Source organism: Scomber scombrus, chromosome 4 (assembly GCF_963691925.1).
Source record: "Scomber scombrus chromosome 4, fScoSco1.1, whole genome shotgun sequence".
Taxonomy (NCBI): domain Eukaryota; kingdom Metazoa; phylum Chordata; class Actinopteri; order Scombriformes; family Scombridae; genus Scomber; species Scomber scombrus.
Window position 1 is genome coordinate 4,423,833 of NC_084973.1, and position 22,503 is coordinate 4,446,335.

General features: G+C 38.4%; 1 protein-coding gene across 2 annotated transcripts; it reads right to left on the reverse strand.

Moving 5' to 3' along the window:
* Positions 1-903: 903 nt before the first annotated feature.
* Positions 904-13,237, reverse strand: lhx2b (LIM homeobox 2b). Of its 2 annotated transcripts, none has more exons than XM_062417759.1 (5): positions 13,055-13,237; positions 11,355-11,557; positions 10,102-10,472; positions 6,162-6,367; positions 904-1,182 (listed from the first exon to the last, which is right to left on the reverse strand). In XM_062417759.1, the coding sequence occupies exons 1-5, from the start codon at positions 13,235-13,237 to the stop codon at positions 904-906; spliced, it is 1,242 nt and encodes a 413-aa protein (XP_062273743.1). The 2 variants fall into 2 exon arrangements, with proteins under 2 accessions (XP_062273743.1, XP_062273742.1); XM_062417758.1 differs by having other exon boundaries at positions 6,162-6,360; positions 10,083-10,472.
* Between the last annotated feature and the right edge of the window lie 9,266 nt (positions 13,238-22,503).

Genomic DNA, 22,503 nt, shown 5'->3' on the forward strand with positions numbered 1-22,503 from the left:
AATGTTTTCTGACCTGTGCTCGGCTAATAGTGCATCGTGTCCTTGTGTACAGCAGGTTTTTTTTTTTTTTTATAGCTCAAATAGAATCCAGCTCAAAGTGAGGAAGGGAAAAAAAGAAAAAAAAAGAAAGAAGAACACAACGACCAGGAGAATAATTAGCTTGCCGTAACTCTCTCATCAACCTTTGAAAACGGTACATTTTAAATTAAAGTACTGCAGAATGTGTAGCACTGTACGTACAATACACATGTGCGGACACTAACCACAACACACACACACACACATACGCACACACACACACACACACTCATGCGCACAAGCCGTATAAGGAGTATTTTACCCCATCTTCTTTTCTGAGTCTGATCTTGGTCAACATCTGAGAACAGCAGTTAAGATAAAATGGACTGTAAGGCACATGGCAGTCGTAGGATATTGTAACCTGTGTTTAATCTCAGATTTCCCCCCCCCAAAAAAAGAACTTTTTACAATCCTTTCTAACAGTGACTCTTGTACAACAACATAAATACTGTGCTGGAAAAAATGAATTTCCAAAAAAATTAAGCAGTTTTCTTTTTTTCTCCCCCCTCACAGTCTCTTTCTGTAAACATTGAAAAATGCAAATCAAGTCTCCTCAGTTCTCAACAAGACAACAACATCAAAATAACAACAACTGTTCCATCTGTAAGGCTCGGTCGCCTCACTATGCAAATAGTCTCTAATGGGCTCAGAGCAAAAATGAAATCTTTTTTCTTTTTTTTGTTCCTGTTACCTTCTCTTTTTCTAATCCGTTTAATGTTCAAAGGAGTCAATTGTTCTCAGTTTTTAGATCCAGCAGGGTGGAGCAGAGGTGTTCATGGGGGTGGGGGGGGATAAAGGGGAAAGGAGGGAAGAGGGGGATGTCCATCAGAAGAGGCTGGTCAGCGTGGTCTGACACGGGCTCCTGCACTCGTGGACGTCCAAGCCGCTCGGCACCGAGGTGACGGTGGGCATGGTGGGGTTGGTCAAGTCCGTCAGGGTTGTAGGGGTGCTCGAAGGGCTCATGGAGGCGTTGGAGATCTCCGAGGCCGGGCCCGACGGCGTGCCGCCCTGCAGCGTGGAACCGTCAGACGCCTTGTCCACGCCGGTGCTCTCCTGCCGCAGAAGGTTCCTCCTGAACTTGGCACGAGCGTTTTGGAACCAGACCTGCAAACAAATGAAATATGAAATAAAATGAAACTGCAGAAGACTTTCTATCACAGACTCTACACTCACTGATACCCTAACCCTAACACATGAGATTACTGATGGTAGTTGTAGTGCAGATATGTCCTTTACTTGAAAAATAAAATATTTAATTAATAAAAAGGTAGTAAAATAAATAAACTCAAAATCACCGAGCGTCCATTGTCCAGGCGAGCATTAAGGAGCAAGCATTTCGGTTTGTTTTTACATTTTTTACAAGCAAACAGACAAAGAACAATAGTGTCTGCCACCTCTCTCACCCAGGTAAAAAACATCAACCCTTCCCGGTGCCTGCTGGTCTTATACCTGCCTACCTATAGAAACAGACTCACCTATGTGCCCCATAACTGCCCAAGTACCTTCAAAACAAAAGCATCAACCAATACTCAAATGAACTAAAATGATACTAATATTTTATCAAATCAATTATTAAATCTAACAAGAACAACAAATAGCTCCAACAGCAGAGTTACGATAGGACAACAAACTAACATGCAGAGATTCATATAAAAAAATTTTAGCAGGGGTTCTTAAAGGGCCATTTCATCAAAATGGCATGATAGCCATTTAAATGGCATTTAAGAATTTAACCCTTAAATAGTATTCAGGGTCAAATTTTTTGGTACACTTTAGAGCTGTAAACACACACCTAATGTGACCCTGAATAAACAAAAATTGAAGTAAAATGCATCATATTTTTTTGTGTGAAGCTGATTCACATTTTTTTATATGCAAATGTACAAATTTGACCTGTTTATATTTAAAAAAAATAAAAAATAAAATAAATAAATAAATAAAAATCAGCATTCAAACATGTTTTATTCTTTATATTCTATAAAATGTTCCCCTGGACCATAAAATAGTGATTGTGAATGTCTTTTTTTTAAATTAAAGATTAATCATCATTTATTAATGACTAATTATGAGTCAGAATATGAACAGTGAGGGTTAAGTATTGATTGAAGAGGGTAGCTTGGTGGTATTTGATGGTTTGGGACGTGTGTGTAAAGCCTTGGTTCATCCAAATTGCACAAAAACATGATCTAACCATACAGTTAGTGTTAGTTTTATTTGTCCAGGTTTTCTGTACTTCCGTATCATCTCTCTCTAGTAACGGCATCCCTTTTATACTGAAAATAAAACTATCTGCATGGCTAGATACCACTAAAGGTACCACCATAAAATCAATCCACCGCCTGCTTCAACCGTTGCTGGTTTAAATGTCCACACCTTCGTTTTTGCACATTTTAACCCTTAAACTACAACTCATGTATACTTTCCAACAGTGTGGACCATTCGCTTAACACACCATCGGATTTTCTTTCTTCTATGCAGCCTTTGATATCAGTCAGCTGGCCACACAGTGTGACAATCAACTCGTCGAAACGTAACGGGTCTGGTTTCAGGCTTTTCATAGTGGCACTAATAAAAACAGACATGATGTTCACTCTGAACACCTACTGTATTCTTAAGCATCATTTCATGTCTCTGCAAGGTAATTCTCATAGTCATGACATGAATGGAGACGCATGGCTGCCTAGAAGAACAAAAAACAAGATTCAGGGATCTAGGACGTTGTAGATTGTGTTGGAGAACGATTAACTGTAACGTAAAGATAACTGAGATTGTCCTCGCAAGAAAAACAGCAGCATTAGTTCAAATGCCTAAATAAGGTGTATCTTTACATGTTCCCGATATGCAGTAGAGTTCTTTTGTGATAGAGCTTCGAAAAAGGAAGAGACTGGGGTGGATTGATCGGTCGACGAAGCTTCAGACTAACATGAATGACCACTGTTCATTTCCTGTTTTCTACCTGCAGTCGACACTGGTTTCTTTTTTAAACATGATTTTACCTTCATTATTAGACAGTCAGTGGCGTAGAGGCAGACAGGAAACATGGGGAGAGAATGATAGGTATGACATGCAACAGAGGTCCCTCGTCGGACACGACCCAGGGACATTCTGGGTATGTGACATAAGCTATAACCATTTAGCTACAGGACACTCTACACTGGTTTCTTTTAACCATGACCATGTGCAATACCTCACCTTCAATCTGCACTAATATATATTTGTACAGTATATGAGAACAGTGTCATTCATAGTGACAAACCCAGAGAATTATCCCACAAATCAGCAACGCCCCTCAGCCATATAGAGCATTTGATCATCTTTTAGCTGATTGTTTCGGTTTTCCAGCCTGTCGCTCTGTTTGTATAGATTAAGTCTCACTTTTTAGGGCTCATCAACCTTATTTCAAAACCACAGTAGACAGCTGACCGTACGTACACTACCCGCTCAACACCAAACAACACACAGAATAAAGCTGATTATCCCCAAACATCCAGATGTTTCCCTGAGGAGTCAACACAGACTGAAACCAACTAACGCCAATACTGTTGCAGGTCTGCTGGATGTGTATGTGTTAACATGTTAGTCATGTGAATGTGTGAGCTGAAGTCTGGCCCAAAGCAACAAAAACACATTTATAATGAGAACGCAGCATTATTTAACCCACGCTATGTATGATGTCTCTCTAACTGAAACCAAGTAGAATTTGGCTCTAAACTAAACCAAACTTTAAACAGGTGTGATCAATCAGCATAGTCACACTGAGGACTCAGGATTATTTGTAGCAAAATCCTGATACGGTCCTTAAAACATCATCAATGTCCCACAACCTCACACAGAGCCACATTACCAACACCACCAATCACTATTAGTTTTAAACCGAAGAGCACACAGTGAGTCAGTGAGCATCTCCTCTCTCCTCGTGTCTGTTTAAAGTCTGTTTGCAGATCCTCTGACTGGAGTCAAAGATAAAAGAACACTTAAAAACACAAAGCCGGGGCACTTTTCTTCTCCGTGCGTGCACAAGTTAGAAAAAGCTTCTTATGGCGAGTCACAGGGAGAGAAAGGCTTCGGTAGCTATAGGAAAATAAAGCCTTTTCTTTTATGTTTGCACAAGAAAATAGAAAGGCTCCATTCTTTGTTTTCATTGATGCTTTGAGAGGATAATCATGGAATTATCATTGTGTACGAGGATAAAAGCGAACCATTATTCTCGTATTTGCAAAGACAATGAAATGAATGGTTAAAGAGCCAGGTAATCCCTTTAAAGACCCTTTAAAGGGCCTGTTTTGGAGCCACCATCCTGCTTCTTAATGTCATTTTTTCCGGACTTGATTTTATACCCTTAATCTTTGCTGTCTTCTTTTATAATAATAAAAGAATAAAATCAGTAGTATATGTGAGATGTGAGATGTGGGGTGACTGAGCTGAGCGGAGTGTTGGAGCGTGTTAGCGATGGAATCATGACGGAGCCATGGGAAACAGGCGGAGGGAGAGAGGCGCTTCAGCTGGAATAACAGACACCCAAACTCAAACGCATCAAAGCAAAACGACTGCTTTGTTTTCTGCGAGCGTTAATTAAAGCAGCGGGATGATTTTTCTTTTTTTTTTTCTTCCTCCTCCTTCTCCTTCTTCTTCTTCTTCTTCTCAGAAAATTTTTGATTCAGAAACCTTTTTGTCTCATTTCTTCTTCTCAGTCCCCCAGATAATTTGCTGTCGTCTTCTGTGGAAATCAAACGCTCTGTTGTGCTTTTCTCTTTCTTGGTGTGTACTACAGAGCTTTTTGTTTTTCATCCCTCAGTCTTCACCAGAACATCACAATGTCCACTGAAATAGATTACGCTTCTTTTTTCTCTTTTCTTTTTTATGGCTTTGCTTTCATTTTCAGGAGATTTTGAATTCTAATATGAACACATAGTAACTGTTTGTTTTGCCTGAAGGAAAAGAGAGATTCTACATCTGTTTAAAGCTAGAAAGAAAGAAGGGGAGAAAGAAATACAGCACAAAAGAAAGAAAGACAGCAAGAAAAAAAGACAGAAAGATAGAATAAAAGAAATAAGAAAAGAAAGAAAAAGAAACAAGGAACTAAGGAACGAAAGAATAAAAGAAACAGAGAGAAAGAAAGAACAAAAGAAAGACAAAGAAAGGAGAAAAAGAAATAAAGGAGAAAAAGAAAGAAAGAAAGAAAGAAAGAAAGAAAGAAAGAAAGAAAGAAGAAAAAATGAGAAGAAAGAAAGGAGGGAAGGGAACAAAGAAAGAATATTAAAGAAAGACAGCAAGACAGATTGAAAGAGATAAGGAAAGAAAGAAACAAGAAAATATGGAAAGAAAGAAAGAGGAACAGAAAGAAAGACAGAAAGACAGCAAGAAAGAAAGGAGGGAAAAAAAGAATGAACGAAATAAGGAAAAGATTCTTTCTCTCCTTATTTCTTTTATGACAGCAAGAAAGACAGCAAAAAAATAAAAGAAATAAAAGAAAGACAACAAGAAAGAAGGAAAAATTAAAGGAAATGAGGAAAGAAAGAAACAATGAAAAAGGAAAGAAAAGGAAAGGAAAAGAAAGAAAAAAGAAATAAGGAAATAAGGAAAGACAGCAAGACAGAAAGATTACAACAAATAAGGAAACAAACTAACTAACGGAGGAAAGGAGGAAAAACAAAGAAAGAAAGAATAAAAGAAATGAGGAAAGAAAGAAAGAAACAAGGAAATAAGGAAAGAAAGTAGGAAAAGGAAAGAAAAACAAAAGACATAAGGAAATAAAGACAACACAAGAAAGAAAGATTACAAGAAATAAGTAAAGAAAAGAAGGAAAGAAAGAAAGAGAAAATCCCTCTCTGTACTTCCTCAGCTTGTTTGCAGCTTCCTGAAACTCTTCCAACTATTTGGTTGGAATGAGAAACAGAAACATGTTCAAATAAAACAGCTGATTTGGCTCCTCGTAGGAAAAGCTCACTTCATATATTCTCCACAGAATGATCCGCACTGGAAACAAGACCAACTCCCTCACCTCTGTGTTGGCCTTTTCATCCTTTAGTAAAGCAAAGCAGTATGTATATATATATACTGTATGTAAAGGCTGCTGTGTTTACCTGTAAGACCCGCTTGGTGAGGCCCGTCTTCTGGGCGAGCTGCTTCAGGTCCTTGGCGTCTGGGTTGTGGTTGATGGCGAAGTAGGACTTCATGGTCCTCAGCTGGTGGTGCTTGAAGGACGTCCGCATGCGCTTGGTCTTCTGACTGGAGCTGTACTGGGAGTCCCGGTCCATGGACTCACCGTCGTTCTCGTTGCAACTCAAAGCTGCAGGCCGAGAGAGAAGAGAGAAAAAGAAGAGATGATTAGAAAGAAGGATCTCTAATTCGATCGCTGATCTTTATCATTTTTGGGTCACTTTAGGGGTTATTCTTATTCTTCTAAGATGTATTTTTGGGCATTTCTGCCTTTATTTGACAGTGGATGACATAAAGGCAGACAGAGAGAGAGAGAGGGGAATGATCTGCAGCAAAGGTCCCTGGTTCACTGGAATGGACCAAGGGACGCTGCCTTTATGTGGCATGCTCTGTAACCACTCCACTACCACAGTGCTCCTTTGGGGGTTATTCTAAATTCTAAATCTGACCTGCTTTGGGCCCCTAAAATTCTCATGACCCCTGCAATCAATGAATATTCCATTTACGTGTACAGAAGCAGCCCAAAATGTCTCATATACATCATTTTTACACCTACTGAATGCACTTATTTTGAAAGCATCAAAGAAAAACTAAAGCTTTTCATATGAAGTGACCCCCATGACGCCATGAGGATGCTTCACAGTAAAAGGCATGAGTGAGGAAGGCAAGTAATGCAAGTTTTAAGAATGTGGAGCTTGAGGAGAGAAAAAAAAATCAGCTTATAAAAGGCAGAAAGAAAGAAAAAAAGGAAGTTTTATAGTGCGTCAGACTGCAAATGTGTTACTAAAATGTCATTTTAAAACATTTTAAAGACTTTTTTTTATGTCATCATTTTCATGCTTTTTTAACATGTGTTCTCACGTCAGCTTGGATTCCTTTTCAATCGCTTCAAATCCATAAAAATCAATCTGATCCATATTGACACAGTGACCCGGCAGCTGTTTCTTCCAGCTGCAGATCGTCTCTCAGTGCGCACCTCTCCTGTCTGTCTCTCTTGTCTCAGTCTCTTTTCTGTCTGTCTATCCTGGGAGGAGGTGCTAGCCTGGCTTCAGCACACATACATACACACACACACACACACACACACACACACACATATACACAACACAACATGTATTTGTCCCAGCCTGCAAATTTCTTGGCAACGTCCAAAGTGTTGCTGCATGCATAACAGTTCGTGTTCAATATCAGAACGCTGCAAACGATGAATATGAAGTGAGTGAAAACCATCAGAATAACACTTCACTTAATTAGTCCATACACACCAGGCAGAACAAATGCTGCTTTCTAGCCAAAGCATATGCTGCAGCATTTTAACACACAAAAAAAAACAGAAACAGAAAAAAAAAGAAGCAGCAGCCTGTAGACGCTTCTTTCCTTCTTTCCTTCTTTCCTGCCTGTCTTCCTCTTCCTCCTCACAACACAATCTCTTGTTTCGCAGTGTTAATAACATCCTGGAGCTGCGTGCTCCCGGGGTCGCCACATGTTCTCATGTGATTTGTTCAGGTGGAAGCTTTGATGTTGTTTCCGGCTGAGAACAGAAGAGGGCGCACTGCCTCTTTATTCTCCTCTGAGATCTGCTTTCACATTCACTCTTTATTTGAACTAAATACACACAATGAGCAGGAAAAAAGCGACTTTCTTTTTCTTTTTTCAGATTAAGAGTGACTTATTTTGCCTTAAGCTCTATTTTCTTCTTTTATCTCAATGATTAAAAAGCACGTGCTCTTATTTTTAAAGCAAAGTCCATCCGTGGGAGGTGATTTTTTTCATTAATTGGTTAAATTTAAAAGATAAAAGAAGGGTAGCATCTTTAAAATAAAAAAGGGATGCTGTTTATATTTGAAACAATAGCTGCATCCAGAAAAAGAGAAGAATAGGAGGAGGAGAAAAAAAAGGTGTAATTATTTCACTTGTTGCAGCTGATACTATTCAAAAGTTTTTGTGGAGAATCGATCAAATTAAAAGAAGAAATCATTTCAGGGTTATTATCTTGGATTCTGACAAGTTGTATAGATTCTAATCTAGGTGTTGTTTATGAGAATAAGAGGAAGGTTAATTAACTGAAGCCGAAGCATAGAGAAAGAGAGAGAGAGAGAGAGAGAGAGAGAGAGAGAGAGAGAGAGAGAGAGAGAGAGAGAGACAGAGAGAGAGAGAGACAGAGAGAGAGATTTCAAACCAGATAGTGCTGTAAGAAAGTTCCCTGCTCTCTCTTCCAGTGAATAACTCATCAAATCACATTGATCTCTCTGGTACACACCCAGTTTGGCCATGTCCCAATGCAAAAAGGCTCCAGCAGTGTGTGTGTGTGTGTGTGTGTGTGTGTGTGTGTGTGTGTGTGTGTGTGTGTGTGTGTGTGTGTGTGTGTGTGTGTGTGTGTGTGTGTGTGTGTGTGAGAGAGAGAGAGAGAGAGAGAGAGAGAGAGAGGGAGAGAGAGAGTGAGACAGAGAGAGAGAGTGTGTGTGTGTGTGTGTGTGTGTGTGTGTGTGTGTGTGTGTGTGTGTGTGTGGGTGGTTAGGGAAGGGTGTAGGAGGAGGGAGGGTGGGGGGCGGGGGGGGGGGGGGTGGTGTTAGGGTCTGTAGATGTCTATGGAGCCTGACAAGTGGAAAAGGGTGAAAGCAAAAGCCGGAACATCAAAAAAACTTTTCTTTTTATCCTCCAAAGAGGACATGGGAGATTTTTTTTTTCCTAACAGACTTACTAAACTGAAACATGTCTTTAAAAAACGACCCACTAACAAAAAATGTCTTTCTTTCTTTTCTTTAAAAAAAAAAAAAAGAAAAAAGATGAACATTTAGAATAATCTTTATAATGTGATATTTAAACTTTATGAAAGCCGCTCATATGAAATCTATGTGAAACCTTAAATCCACACATTCAAGCTTACAACTGTTAATAAAACATGTTTTTAAGGCCTGAATTTAACACACTTATGTAACAAATTCTGAATCACTAACAAACCTTCCCATGTTTTTTTTCTTTCTTTTCTTTTTACACCTTTCCTCTAAGATACTTTACTTTCAGTCTGAACTGCTCTGACTCTTGGCCTGCATGCTTCTCTTTCATCCTTCCACTGTTTATCACTTGTTATTAAGACTCATTCATGCACTATGTTTGGCCTCAACATGCTGTTATTTCTAACACACACTGTTACCTCAATGGAAACTATATCTACACACACACACACACACACACACACACACACACACACACACACACACACACACACACACACACACACACACACACAACTCCTCAATCAATCATTGAATACCACCTTAAACAACGCAATCAGATCAATAAAGTATATTTGCCGCCATGCCACCTCTTAAGGGTTATTAAATAAATATTCTAGTGACACCTTAAAGCCTCTGTGATAAAAGTTAGGAAACACTCACTCATCACGGATCAGAAATATGACACAGAGCACAAATAAAAGCACGATGTATCCTGTGATAAAGTTAGGATCATATACACACACATACACACACACACACACACACACACACACACACACACACACACACACACACACACACACACACACACACACACACACACACAAACAAAAGCTCCTATAGGAATGTTTCATTAATGAAGTCTGTCAGTCTTAATCAGCTCCTATTAAAAGTGAGATACCAAAAAGCACATTGGATGTTTTTTCTTTCTTTCTTTGTTGTTGTTTTTTTGTTTTTTTTAACTTTTCTCCTTTGTTTTAGTCAAATTCGAATTATTATTTGACGCGACTCCAAATAGGATCAAATATGAATTGTTTATGATTGAATGATGCATTTTCTTTTTATTATTATTATTATAACCCGCACATTTCTTGCCAGTAAGTAAACACTCTTGTCTCTTTCTTACCTGCGTTATAAGCGGCCAGCTCGGCCCCAGGCCCGGGGCTTTTCCTCTTCCTGGGCCGGCCTTTCTGCACTGTCCCCACGCCGTTGAAGTAGGATAGTCCGAGCGTGTTGGCCGGGCCCAGGCCTTTGTGAGGGACCACATCCGCGTGGTTAAAATGTGTCTGATATTCTCCCTGGATGAGAGTCTCAAAGTGCAGCCGACAGTACACCAGACTGTCCTTCATGCCAAAGTGGTCTCCGGTGGTGAGCATCTTGCTGCAGGTGGTGCAGGTGAAGCAGTTGAGGTGGTAGACCAGGTCCCGGGCCCTCATCACCATCTCCGAGGCTGAGATTCCCAGATGGCACCGAGCGCATCTCTGCACCGAAAATCTTCTGCGGACAACACAGAAACCTCATCAGCGGCTGGACTGATGTGTGTTTGTGTGTGTGTGTGCGTGTGTGTGTGCTTATGCGTGTGTATGTAGCCTAAAGTTTCCCTGAATCAGACAGAAAGCTTAAAGTTACGCTGACAGCCGGCATGTGTTATTAAAGATAAGTTAAGATATTGAAATTTAATTTAATATGTTTACAATTAACAATGTGCCGATTATTTAACGTTTAAAACAAAACACAACCTACAATTTGAATATTTTCACATGTCCAATTTAAAAATAGTTTGATTTTTAAAGGGCCAATGAGTCAGTGAAGGCTGGAGGTGATGAGGGTGGGGGGAGGGAGGGGGGGGGGGTCATCCTCCTCTAGAGAGATGCACTAACACTAAAAAAGTAGCTGTTACATTATCTGGCTTTCAGTGGAGACTTTTAACATCTCCGAAATAATTTCATTCTGTCTTTCTTTTTTTTTCTTTTTTCCTAGTAGGCTACCATACTTCCTGACACTGTTTTACTGAGAGGTAAACACATGGATATAATGGCACTGTTTGTCATAAAAACACTCAAATATATATTGTAATAATGACACAGAATGTCAGATATCATCAATAAAAAAATGGGGATCAGAAAATAGCGTTTGAGGAAAGAAATAATGTTTAAATGTTGCCTTTTTTTTAAATGAAAGGCGAATTTGGAGCTTTTGCATGGTTTGTTTTGAATCATTTAAAGAGCATTGTTTTTTATGTTGGTCATTAACTGTACAAATCATACACTAACCAGAATGACCATAATTGCAAACAGATATTTAGCTCTTTAAAAAGCAACGCAGTGGACTGTGGTGTGTGTTGGACAGTGTGTGCAGCTCCAGGCCTGTGCTTCATACCTGTAGTAATCCTCCTTACAGTAGATGCTTCCGTCCTTACTGAAGCAGGTGAGTTCAGACTCCAGGTTGAGTTTACACTCGCAGCATTTGAGACATCTCATGTGCCACTGTTTGTCCACGGCCAGCAGGTAGTACCGGTCCGAGATCTTCCTCCCGCAGCCCGCGCACAGAGCCACGCGCTCGCTGTTCATACACGGCATGGACTGCAGAGAGAGAGAGAGAGGCACGAGGACAGCGTGAGGACATATTGTTAGGATAAATGATTGTTTATGTACAGCATCATTATTATATGAAATGATCTTAATATAAATATGAAAAACTAGAAGCTGATTAGAATCACAGTATCATCGGAGAAAATCAGAAAGTAGAGTCAGATCTCACTGCTGAGGAAGATTATATATAGAGTTTATTATTGTAACTTCAATAACTAACTAAATATTGTTGTGATATTAAAATATGATTCATTATTTTAGGTGCAAAAGCGTAATTCAGTTTAAAAAATAATAATAAAAAGATATGTCATCTCCCTTCTACTGTCACAATAGAAGAAATATTCAATTTATAGTCTACAATATTCAACATTTTATCTACAGTAAAGAAAATGATCCTATAAAAATAATAGCTCACTACAGTATCATAATTATGAATTACAATGCGACTACAGCAGATCATTAAAGGTGCCATATGGTCATTATTATAATATTTCTGATAGTGTTACAATACAACAGAACATTTCAAAAATAATCATAAAGGAAAGTAATTGACATAAAGTCACTGTTATGAAGCGTGAACACTGTAGGAAATGATATAAATAATGACTTTTGGTAGAAGAGCTTTGCTGTTAATTGCTTTAAATAATAATAATAATAATGATCATAATATGTGGATAAGGTTTATGATGCCGGACTGTCATTTAAGGCCTACAAAACAGACACACACATACATATACACACGTGCATGCACGTAAACACACACGTAAAGCCTCCACAAATCATTAGTAAATTAATATGGAAGCAGAATTACAATTAACTAATATTTATCTAATATTGATTTCATTTAAATGACAGTGCTGTGAGAAATAATGAAGCTACTCTCTTTCTAATAACTCCGGCTACTTATTTTATTGTTTAAAAAAACATCAGAGAATTTTAGATTATGAGCCATTTTCTAAAAAGTAAAATATTAAAAGGTTTAAACCTGATTTTAATGTTAATGTTTGTGTTAATTTCTCATTTTATTTTTTGTATGTGAATCATTTAAAGCGTGGCTTGTGTGTGCGCTGTGCTGTCCATGTTTTACATGTGTTTTGAACGCATCATTAAAGCCACATTTAATCAATACATTTCTCCATTTTCTGGACAAATGTTATCATTTTTTATTGCTTTAATAATTCGGGTCCGTTTAGTTGCTGGAACTAAACGAAGTTTTAGTTTCAGGATGAAGTGTAGCAGTAGAAATAAGAAGGTTTAGGCCTTTTTAAGAGAAGTTTAGCGGCCTGAGAGGCGTTTTAAAGCAACTCAACAGAAGCTGGCATCTTTAAGTTGACACTTTTTCTGTTTGAATTGAAATTAAAAAGCGTTCAGGGTTGAAACAAAGTGCTGGGAGCTGTTAACAGTCCAGACACTGTCACATGTTTTCCAAGCTGCCATGCTGGCTGCTCTAACAAGCCGTATAGAGGGCCAGATGAATCTCTCTCCTACCGTCTCTGATTCCCCCATATCGATGGCTGAACTGATGGCTGCTGACTCGCTCTTTCCTCTCCGGTCCATTTCTTCCACCACACCGTGCACGTCGCCTCCAGGGAGGCCATGGAAAAGCATCGTTGCCGCAGAGGGAAGGATATTATAACTGTTCTCTTCGGATCTGCAAGCCAAGATGTCCATCAGAGGCACAACCCTGCGCAATAACGCCACTCAATATTCAGTCTTTTTTTTGGAAGGGTTTTCCTTTCTTGCCGTGACAAGTGAGAAATCCAGATCAGGGAGGAAAAAATATGAGGGAAAAATTGGACACGTGTTCTCCACACTACGTCTCATCTGCCAATGGAAACCGTCATCCGAATCTCTGCAGCTCTCATTATTAATAAGCTATGATTAATTCATAAATAAGAGCTCAGATTCCGCTTCTTTCACTCTTCTGTGCCGATTGGATTTTTTCTCTTTCTCTCTCTCTCTCTTTCTCTCAATTGTGATATTATTTCTTTTAACACTTTCTATTTTTTCTTTTCCATTTACGGTGAATAAACATACCAAACTATACTAGCCCTCGCTGCATGGCTCTCTGCACCGATGCCTCCTCCTCTGTGCCGGGAGTAATATTTCAAGGTTTCGGCAGTCTGCAAAGCATTGGCGAATTTCTCCCCCTCTTTTTTTTCTCCTCCTCTTTCTTTTTCTTCTTGTTCTTCTTCTTCAGAACAACAAGTTATTCTGTCTCTCAAATAGAATTGACAGCGGCAAAGCAGAGCAGCAGCCTTATTTACTGCATCACACAGTCACAGAGAAAAATCAAAAGATATTTCCCACAAAAATGAAAGCTTCTTCTCCTCCAGGTTCAACAGTCCAAGTTGATGCTCAAAGCAGCTGATTTACTACTTTTTCTCTCAGCAGTAAAAAAGAAAAAATTGAAGCTTTTTTTTCTTTGGTCAACTATAAAATCCCGCCGGCCGTCTGTGTGAAGCGCTTTTTCCTTTTACAGTAGTCTGTTTTGTTTAGTTAGTGTTTTGTCTTTTGCCAAGGAGGATACATGTGCGTAACAGCAGAAGAGGAGGAGTTGGCTTTACGTTGACTGATGATAGGCAGAGTGTTTGCTGGCCCCCTCCAAAACCCGCCGTGCCTCCTTCTCAGGTCCCGGTTGGACTCTCCGCTCCTTATCAACGGGGCCCTGTTGCGTCACGACGCACCATTTATGTTCATTGGCTGTTCCGCCAGTCACCGAACTGTTTGGCTGTACTTTACCGACCGGTTTGGAAAAAGCAGCAGCAGTCAGCAGCTCCTGCTTCACTTATAAAGCACCGACCACCGAAACACAGTCACACACTTTCTTTATCTGTCCATCCGTCTTCCCTTCTTCCGGTCCAAGCTGCAGTTTGACAGGTCGGTTCAAGAGAAGAAGAAGAAGAAGGAGAAGAGTCAGAGAGAGGAGAGAGTTTCAGTCTGGTGAGGTGTGTGTGTGTGTGTGTGTGTGTGTGTGTGTGTGTGTGTGTGTGTGAGAGAGAGAGAGAGAGTGAGAGAGTGTGAGAGAGAGAGGGAGAGAGAGAGTGTGTGAGAGTGTGTGTGAGAGAGGGAGAGAGAGAGAGCGAGAGTGTGTGTGTGTGTGTGTGTGTGTGTGTGTGTGTGTGTGTGTGTGTGTGTGTGTGTGTGTGTGTGTGTGTGTGTGTGTGTGTCTCTGCTGGGACCTTTAACTCAAGTGACGCACAGAGAGGGTTCCACAGCACCGTGCGCCAGTCTGCTTCTGCTGCTGCTGCTGCTGCTCTCAGCCTCTCATGATACTGAACCTGCTTCCAAAAGTCTCCAAACTTAGCCACGAAATAAAAAAACCCACATTTTTTCCTTTTACACTTTTTTTTTTGTTTGATTAACATTACTTCATAAAACCACAGGAGCACAAAAACTCCAGAGAAGACACTTTTTTGTGACACTGAATGTTCAAATTAGCTTCTCACCAACAACATCCACATTATGATTTATTGTTATTATTTAATAGTTGGCTTATACTGTGTGTGGAAGGTTTTGGCGCTGCTTTAAACTCATCATATAAAAAAGCTTTATTTGCATTTTTTCTTTTTTTTTTAAAAGGGGTCCCCATTGAAAAGTAAGGCCCTTAAAATATAATCAATTCATGCTACAATTCTCCAGAGATACTGAAAGCAAACCAGGTCAAACCAGAATGATTAGAATTATCAGAAAAATAAATAGAGGTTTATTGATAAAGACAATATTAATGTTTAATGTTAAAACGTAAAGAATCATTTGGCACTAATGGGGTGTCACCTCATTTATAGCGTCTTTCTCTCTCTCTTCGTCTTCATGAACTTCTCTATGATTCTGTGTCACTCTTGTATTTCTAAGCACAGACAGAGAGCAGTTTGGTTCAGCAGCGTGGAGCTTCAGCCTGAGCCTCAACTGATCCCAGATCCGCTCATTCTAATTAGCTCTCTGCTCTTAATTGGGAAGAGGGGCGGGCGGTGGTGAGGGTGGGAGTGTGAGAGGGGGGGTGTGGGGGGGGGGGGGTGGACTTCGTCATCAGAGGACGTGTTTGAGCACCGGAGGAGAGGTTTGATCTCGCACAAAAGACGGTAGTTACAGCGGTGTGGGAGAAAATTACACGTTATCACATCACCGCTCTGGCTTTTGTTGTTTTTTTTTAAGGGGGGGGGGGGCTGAAGTCAATTCAAGCAGTTAGTGAAATGATTAAAAAATGAAATCCATCCAACAATCAACCTTTCCACTCTTTTATATATGCCTGATGATTTCTTAAAAACATCATTTTTGCTTTAAGCTGCAGATTGATGTGATAAATGAACACCAGAATTTAAATCTACCTCTTATTTCCTGATATATTTATTTTCCCTCTTCTCTCTCCTTTCTAAAAAAAAAAATACCTGTCCTGCCCCTCCCGCGCATAAAAGCTCGCGTTTAGGCTATTGTGAAGTTTTATAGCACAAATATGATGTTATAAGCTCCTAAATCCTTATGCAAATCAGCCCTCTGTAATACCCTTAATTGAATACATGCATATTTATCATCTGCGTTTTCTATCTGCTATAAGGCTGGGTTTATACATTAAACATAGCGGCAGCGGGCATGTCTGCGGGCGTGTATGAAATATGATATTAGGTGGGAGTGTAAGATTAAGGAAAAAATATCAGTTTATATGTGTTTGTATCAGAAGAGCAAGAGCGGCTTGTTTCTAGGATTTGATTTAAGTCACTTCTCAGAGTGAGGAAGACGCGTTTTTCTCTCACTGGATTTGGAGATGATTTATGCAAATGTTGGCAGAGGTCTGGACTATATATATGTTGGAATATCTTCAGTAATGTGTGCTCACTTAATTTTTAGAGCAGAGAAAAAGGAAGGGGAAAAAAATCACGATATGATAATTAATAACAGTATCAAGTGTGTTAAGACAGAGCTGCGCTGGTTAAAATAGTTCAATATTTAATTCATCTATGGTGCGTTTATTTAAAAAAAGGTAAAACTGAATTCATTATATTACAACCCCCCTCAAACCCCCACCCATAACACACACACACACACACACACACACACACACACACACACACATAAACTCGCTCCTTTTTTTTAACATGGGGGCAGGCTGAGGCTGACTCACATCTTCAGTGCTGATTTAAAGTTTTTTTTTTTTTTTTTTAAATGGAAGGATGCAAAGAAAGACAAACTATCACCAACAGCAGTCACCAGTTTATTTCTCATGGAAGCATTTTTATGATTTATTTGAATAAATATACAACTTTCATCATATTTTACAAACAGGCCACGTTAATAATACATTTCAGCCCTAAAAAAGTTGAATAAACTCTAAATAAAAACTTATTTTAGAACAGATTTCAGATTAAAATAGTTCGAAAGCATTTTTTCAGTCTAAATCATTTTCACACGAATACAATGAGAAGCAAGTGACTGTTATAAGCTATATTCTTTATCCACGTTGCAGCAGAAATAAGCAACGGATTGTTAACACACTGTTATTATCAATACTTTAAATTGTAACCATTCTGCATGAGGATTGGTTGAAAGAATATAAGAGAACTCTGGTGATAGTATGGATTCATAATCACTAGCTTTAAGGTTGCAGGTTCAAATGTGAGTTAGACCATATGTCAATATAAATTTAACCATAGTCAGAAATTCTGTCATATGTTTATACTGTGGTAACTATTATATCTATATAATAGTTAATTATAGTATATAATAGTTAACTAATTATATATATATTAACTACTATATATTAACTACTATATATATATATATATATATATATATATATATATATATATATATATATATATATATATATATACTTCATCAGATTTATACAAATAATGAAATTTGGTCTTTGTATAAATCTGATGATGTAACTTCATTTGTCAGCTGTTTAATTCATTTGAGTGCCAAAAACACACATTTCAGTGTTTTTGTTTGATCCATGAACAGCTCACTTTCCCTAAAATCTCCTTTATTACAATATAACAATACTACAATGAGGGCCATACTATGATTATAGAGGTAGGCTACTGATTCCACCCCCAACCCTAACCCTAACCCTAACCCTAACCCTAACCCTAACCCCAACTCTGAATTGTTGGAAATTTTTGATTTTTTTCATATTTTATTTAGTAGTGACATTTTATTTACAGTATTTGTATTAACCAACATATAAAGTACAGTCTAGACCTGCTCCATGTAAACATGTGCTATATAAATAAAGATTTAATGATTGATTGAGGTATAAATGAATGAAATATTGTTTGTTTAGTCTAACAGCAGTTATTCAACCTCAGGCTGTAATAGTTTGTCAGACACAACAGTGAAGACATGATTTCAGTTGTAACCTGATTACACTGTACTCTCTATCAGTCACTCACAGATTAAATAATGTGGCCAACAGTGAGCACTGATGCTGTGTAATACAATTATGTCAAGTTTCCCCACTATAATTCCAACAATAGCCCATCAAAAAATATCAGATCCAATGTTTCCTCCTAAACTTTTCTCCTATCCAGGTGAAAAAAAAAACACTTTCAGGACACTTAGACTAATGAGAGTGTTGTTTGAGGCTCTGTTCTGTACAAAGAAATTACAACTTTATGCCAGCTCTTACTAACAGAACACGTCTTATTGAAATGAAAAACTATCAGATATTATGAGCTGATATGAGACTCATGTTGTGAACACTTTAAAGCTGTTGTTTAATTGGGTAAACACACCAACGAGTCCAGAATGCACTAATCCTAATAACCACTATGGAGCTAATAAACAGTGTGAGCAGCTAACTTAAACACTTTGTAGAACGCACTTCTGTGTGAGTGTGTGTGTGTGTGTGTGTGTGTGTGTGTGTGTGTGTGTGTTTATGTCTATCATAGGCTACTTTTGGGGACAAATTTGAGACTACAGACTAGTTAATTAGGGACAGCTTGTGTAATTGGGGACAAAAGCTGTGACCCCAAGTGGAAAAAAAGCTGTTTAAGGTGGTTAGGGTTAGGGTTAGGGTTAGGGTTAGGGTTAGTCTCCAGAAAATGAATGTAAGGCTATGTAATGTCCCCAAAAGTGACCTAGGACAACGTGTGTATGTGTGTGTATGTTAGGGGGTGGTGTTTGCAGCTTGTCGACAACTAAAATGCTGATACAGCTCCACTGATTACTCCTTGTTCCGTAATGATTTCCAAACGGGGCAGCCATCAATAACACAAATCTGCATTTCTCAGAAAAACATCACCCTCGTCAGGCTCCTGGCATCTTTTTGATCTCTCGTCCCATTTTTTAATTGTATTCCGCAATAAAGGTAGAGGGGAGGCGTCGGGGGTGCGTTGGCTTTAATGGGATGCTGCTGTGGAAGTGGGGAGTGGGTTACATGGTCTCTGAGGAGAGCTCTGCTGTAATTAAGAAAGGGAACAAAGCAGAGGAGACTAAAAACACATGAAAGAGAGGAAGCGGATCACCTAATCACTGTACGTGCACCATCCATCGCAGTCGCCGGCACACACACACACACACACACACACACACACACACACACACACACACACACACACACACACACACACACACACACACACAAAACACTTATAACGCAAGGAAGAATTGCACATGAGTGTAAACACACACACACACACACACACACACACACACACACACACACACACACACACACACACAGCACACCTGAACCTCTCATGTGAGGAGCGGTGTGTTCACATCAGATTGAATGTCATTGTCAGATAAGTTTACACAAATGCCATTAAAAAGCCTCTATTACAGTGGTTCCCAACCTGAGGTTTGGGACCCCCAAAAGGGTCGTAAGCAGAATCTGTAGGGTCGAGAAAAAAAACACAAAATTCTTCCAGATTCTTCATCTCAGAATCAGTATCTGGATAAACTCAATGTACACTGACTATTTCCGGAGCTTTCAATGAAATCTCACATTTCTTCCTCACTCACAAAGTGGAATTCATTTATCAAAATCCCGCTCATCCTTTCAACTTTTCTCCAATTCAACTCTAAAGACGACTCAAATTAGACACTTTGAGAATAGAACAATATTTCACAGCTTGCTCCGTACAATAATGAGTTAGCTGGTGTTTCCTCACCTGTTTCCTTCCCTGCCTCTCTACCTCCTGTTTCCTAGCAAGAAGTCACTTAGAGGAAGTAGGGGAACGGAGGGGAAGGGATGTGAAGAAGAGAGGAGAGAATTATTGAGAAAACTTGCCTCTGGTATTGTAGCATCCTTTTTTGACAGTTGTTCATATAAAACCCAAATTCATTCCTTTTCTTCATTTGTAGCTTTTACATTTTTAATATAGTAGCAAAAACAACCAAGAAACACAGATATGAGGTAGAAACTCTATGTTAACAATAAAACAGGCAAATATATATAAATGTATCTTTATTACTATGTGACCCTTTGGAGGAAACTCACTGCTTTTCCCTATAGGGTACTCTAGTGTTTTATTGGATAAAGCTCTCTAGAAGAAGACCTCCGAGCTGCTTCATTTATTTCCTACAGTGTTGTGACAGTTGGAAAAGATGGCAACACTTAATTTAGAGTACGTGCCACAAAGGGAAGGTGTAGGTTACATGAGGAAAGGTGTGGAACGGACATAGTTAACCGAACTGAAGGAACAGATGTCACACTGTAATATTGGTCAACTGTCAGGTGATAAATATCCAAAAACAGGAGGAGAGCGAACACACAGCAGAGCTGAGTTAAACCAGCCTCATGCTTCTTTACATTACACTTTTCAGCACAGCATATTCTAGGACTCAGTGCTTAAACTGAGGCAGCATATGTTCCAACTGGCACGGTGTTAGAAAATGACAGAAAGAGGTGTGTTGAGCCAGATTGGGCACAGAGATATGCTGGATATTATCCTATATACACTAAATGTACTGTATTATGTATCATTACATTAAATATTCAGGAATAGAAAGTATGAAATGTTTACAGATTATTTTAGATTATTTACCAGAGTTTCCAAGGAAATTTGGGCAAAATCTATTAAAAGCATGTGAAAAAACTTTGCATGGTTTACAATGTGGTTTTGTGTCAGAACCACATTGGAGTCAATTCTAAGAATAGGGAGCACAGAAAAAGAAGAAGAAGAAAACACACAAACAGCGTTGAGATGGTGTGTTAGTAAGATAATAGTATAAGAATAGTAATAATATCTTAAGTATGAATTCAAAATAGTTTAATTAATGCACAGTTTAAATGTTAATACTCAACATAATAATAATAATAATAATAATAATAATAATAATAATAATAATAATAATAATAATAATAATAATAATAATAATAATAATAATAATAATAATAATAATAATAATGATGATTCTGGATCAAAGCCAGTGACACAATCCTCAATTTGATCTATGTTTAAAAAAAAAAACAAAACACACACTTTTTATTTTATTTATTAAAATATTTATTAAAAAAAAATAGTGCTGGTATAATATATAACCCACTTAATTATATAATTGCAAGATTGTAGACAGTGGTTCTAGTATTGACTTCTTTTACCTACTTTATTTTTCTTTCCAGGTTATATTATCAAAGTGTAGATTAGATTAGATTAAATTATTAGACTAAGTCTGATGAATTAATGCATTAACATTAAGGCTGTGTTTAAACATTTTATTTTGAAGTATGTTATAATATTTTATTTTCAAATGTAGCAGAGTTTAAAAGTATAAAATAACTTAAGCATTTTAAGTAACTACATATATAAAAATTGAAATACCTTAAAATTGAACCAAACTCCAGCACTTATGTGTAGTTACTTTTCACCGCTGATATATCAATATAGTTTTACATTCTGAAATATGGTGTATTCGAATAAAGAGTATCCTGCAACACAACTTTTATTCTGGTTTCACATCCTCATCGACCACTTTGGGAGGCAATCAGCTCATATTTGGAGGTCTTCATCTGTTCTACGTTAATGTCTATAAATGCTGGTCGGTGTCAGCCTGTGCGTATATTCATACATTCTATGCTATGAAATAAGCAAAATCTCTCATGTTTGAGTTTATTATTCAGTAGATTCAGAAAAAAACAAACACAGATGACTACCATTTTAAATTCTAATTAGGCTACTATTTCTTTATTTTACCTCATGCATAAATTGCATTCAACATGGGAATGTGTGAAATCATCAAAGGCAACCATTAAATACAGGAAAAATGTGTTCAAAGACAACAGAGCTCAAGGTTGGAGTTGAAAATGGACAGAGGGGAGAAAAAAAAAAACATGAGGGAGATTTAATCAGTTTATTAGACAGTGTTGTCAGTCTGGGTTCTGTGTATCTTTTGGACCTGTTCAAAGACAAAGCAGAAGTCATCTCTCAGTGGGGAATCTTCAGATGACACGACTCAGATAAACTCTGTATATCTGATCAGCACTGAGCTTCATCACTTCTCATATGGATGCTGTGGTAAACTTTTATTTAAACTTTTATTTCTCCAAAAATAACCTTATTTATTAAATGTATGTAAAATCATTTTATTAAAGCTCTAAATTTTTTAAAAGATTACATGTTTTTTTCCCCCTCACAACAGCTGGATCCTGGATAGAGGTGATCAATAATTAGCATCGTCCGTTTGTCTTCTTTCTCACTGCTGAGTTGTAGTACTGTTTTTCTCCTGGTTTTGTGTTGCGCCATGCTCCCATCCCAGCCCCTGTCAATCAACCCCAGACTGCGAGGATTACAAAAGAAGCTCATTCTGCCACAGGAGCCCCTCTTTGGAGAGCAATTCTAAAACTTACATGCCTCTTATTTGTTGGGTCAAAGGTTAAATTGCTGACCCTCCCCTCCATTCCTCCCTCTCGCTCTCCCCACCGTGGCCAAGCTGTACTCGGAGTCTTATATTTACATGGATTAGAGTCCTTTCACGCTGAAGAAAAGAGCTGG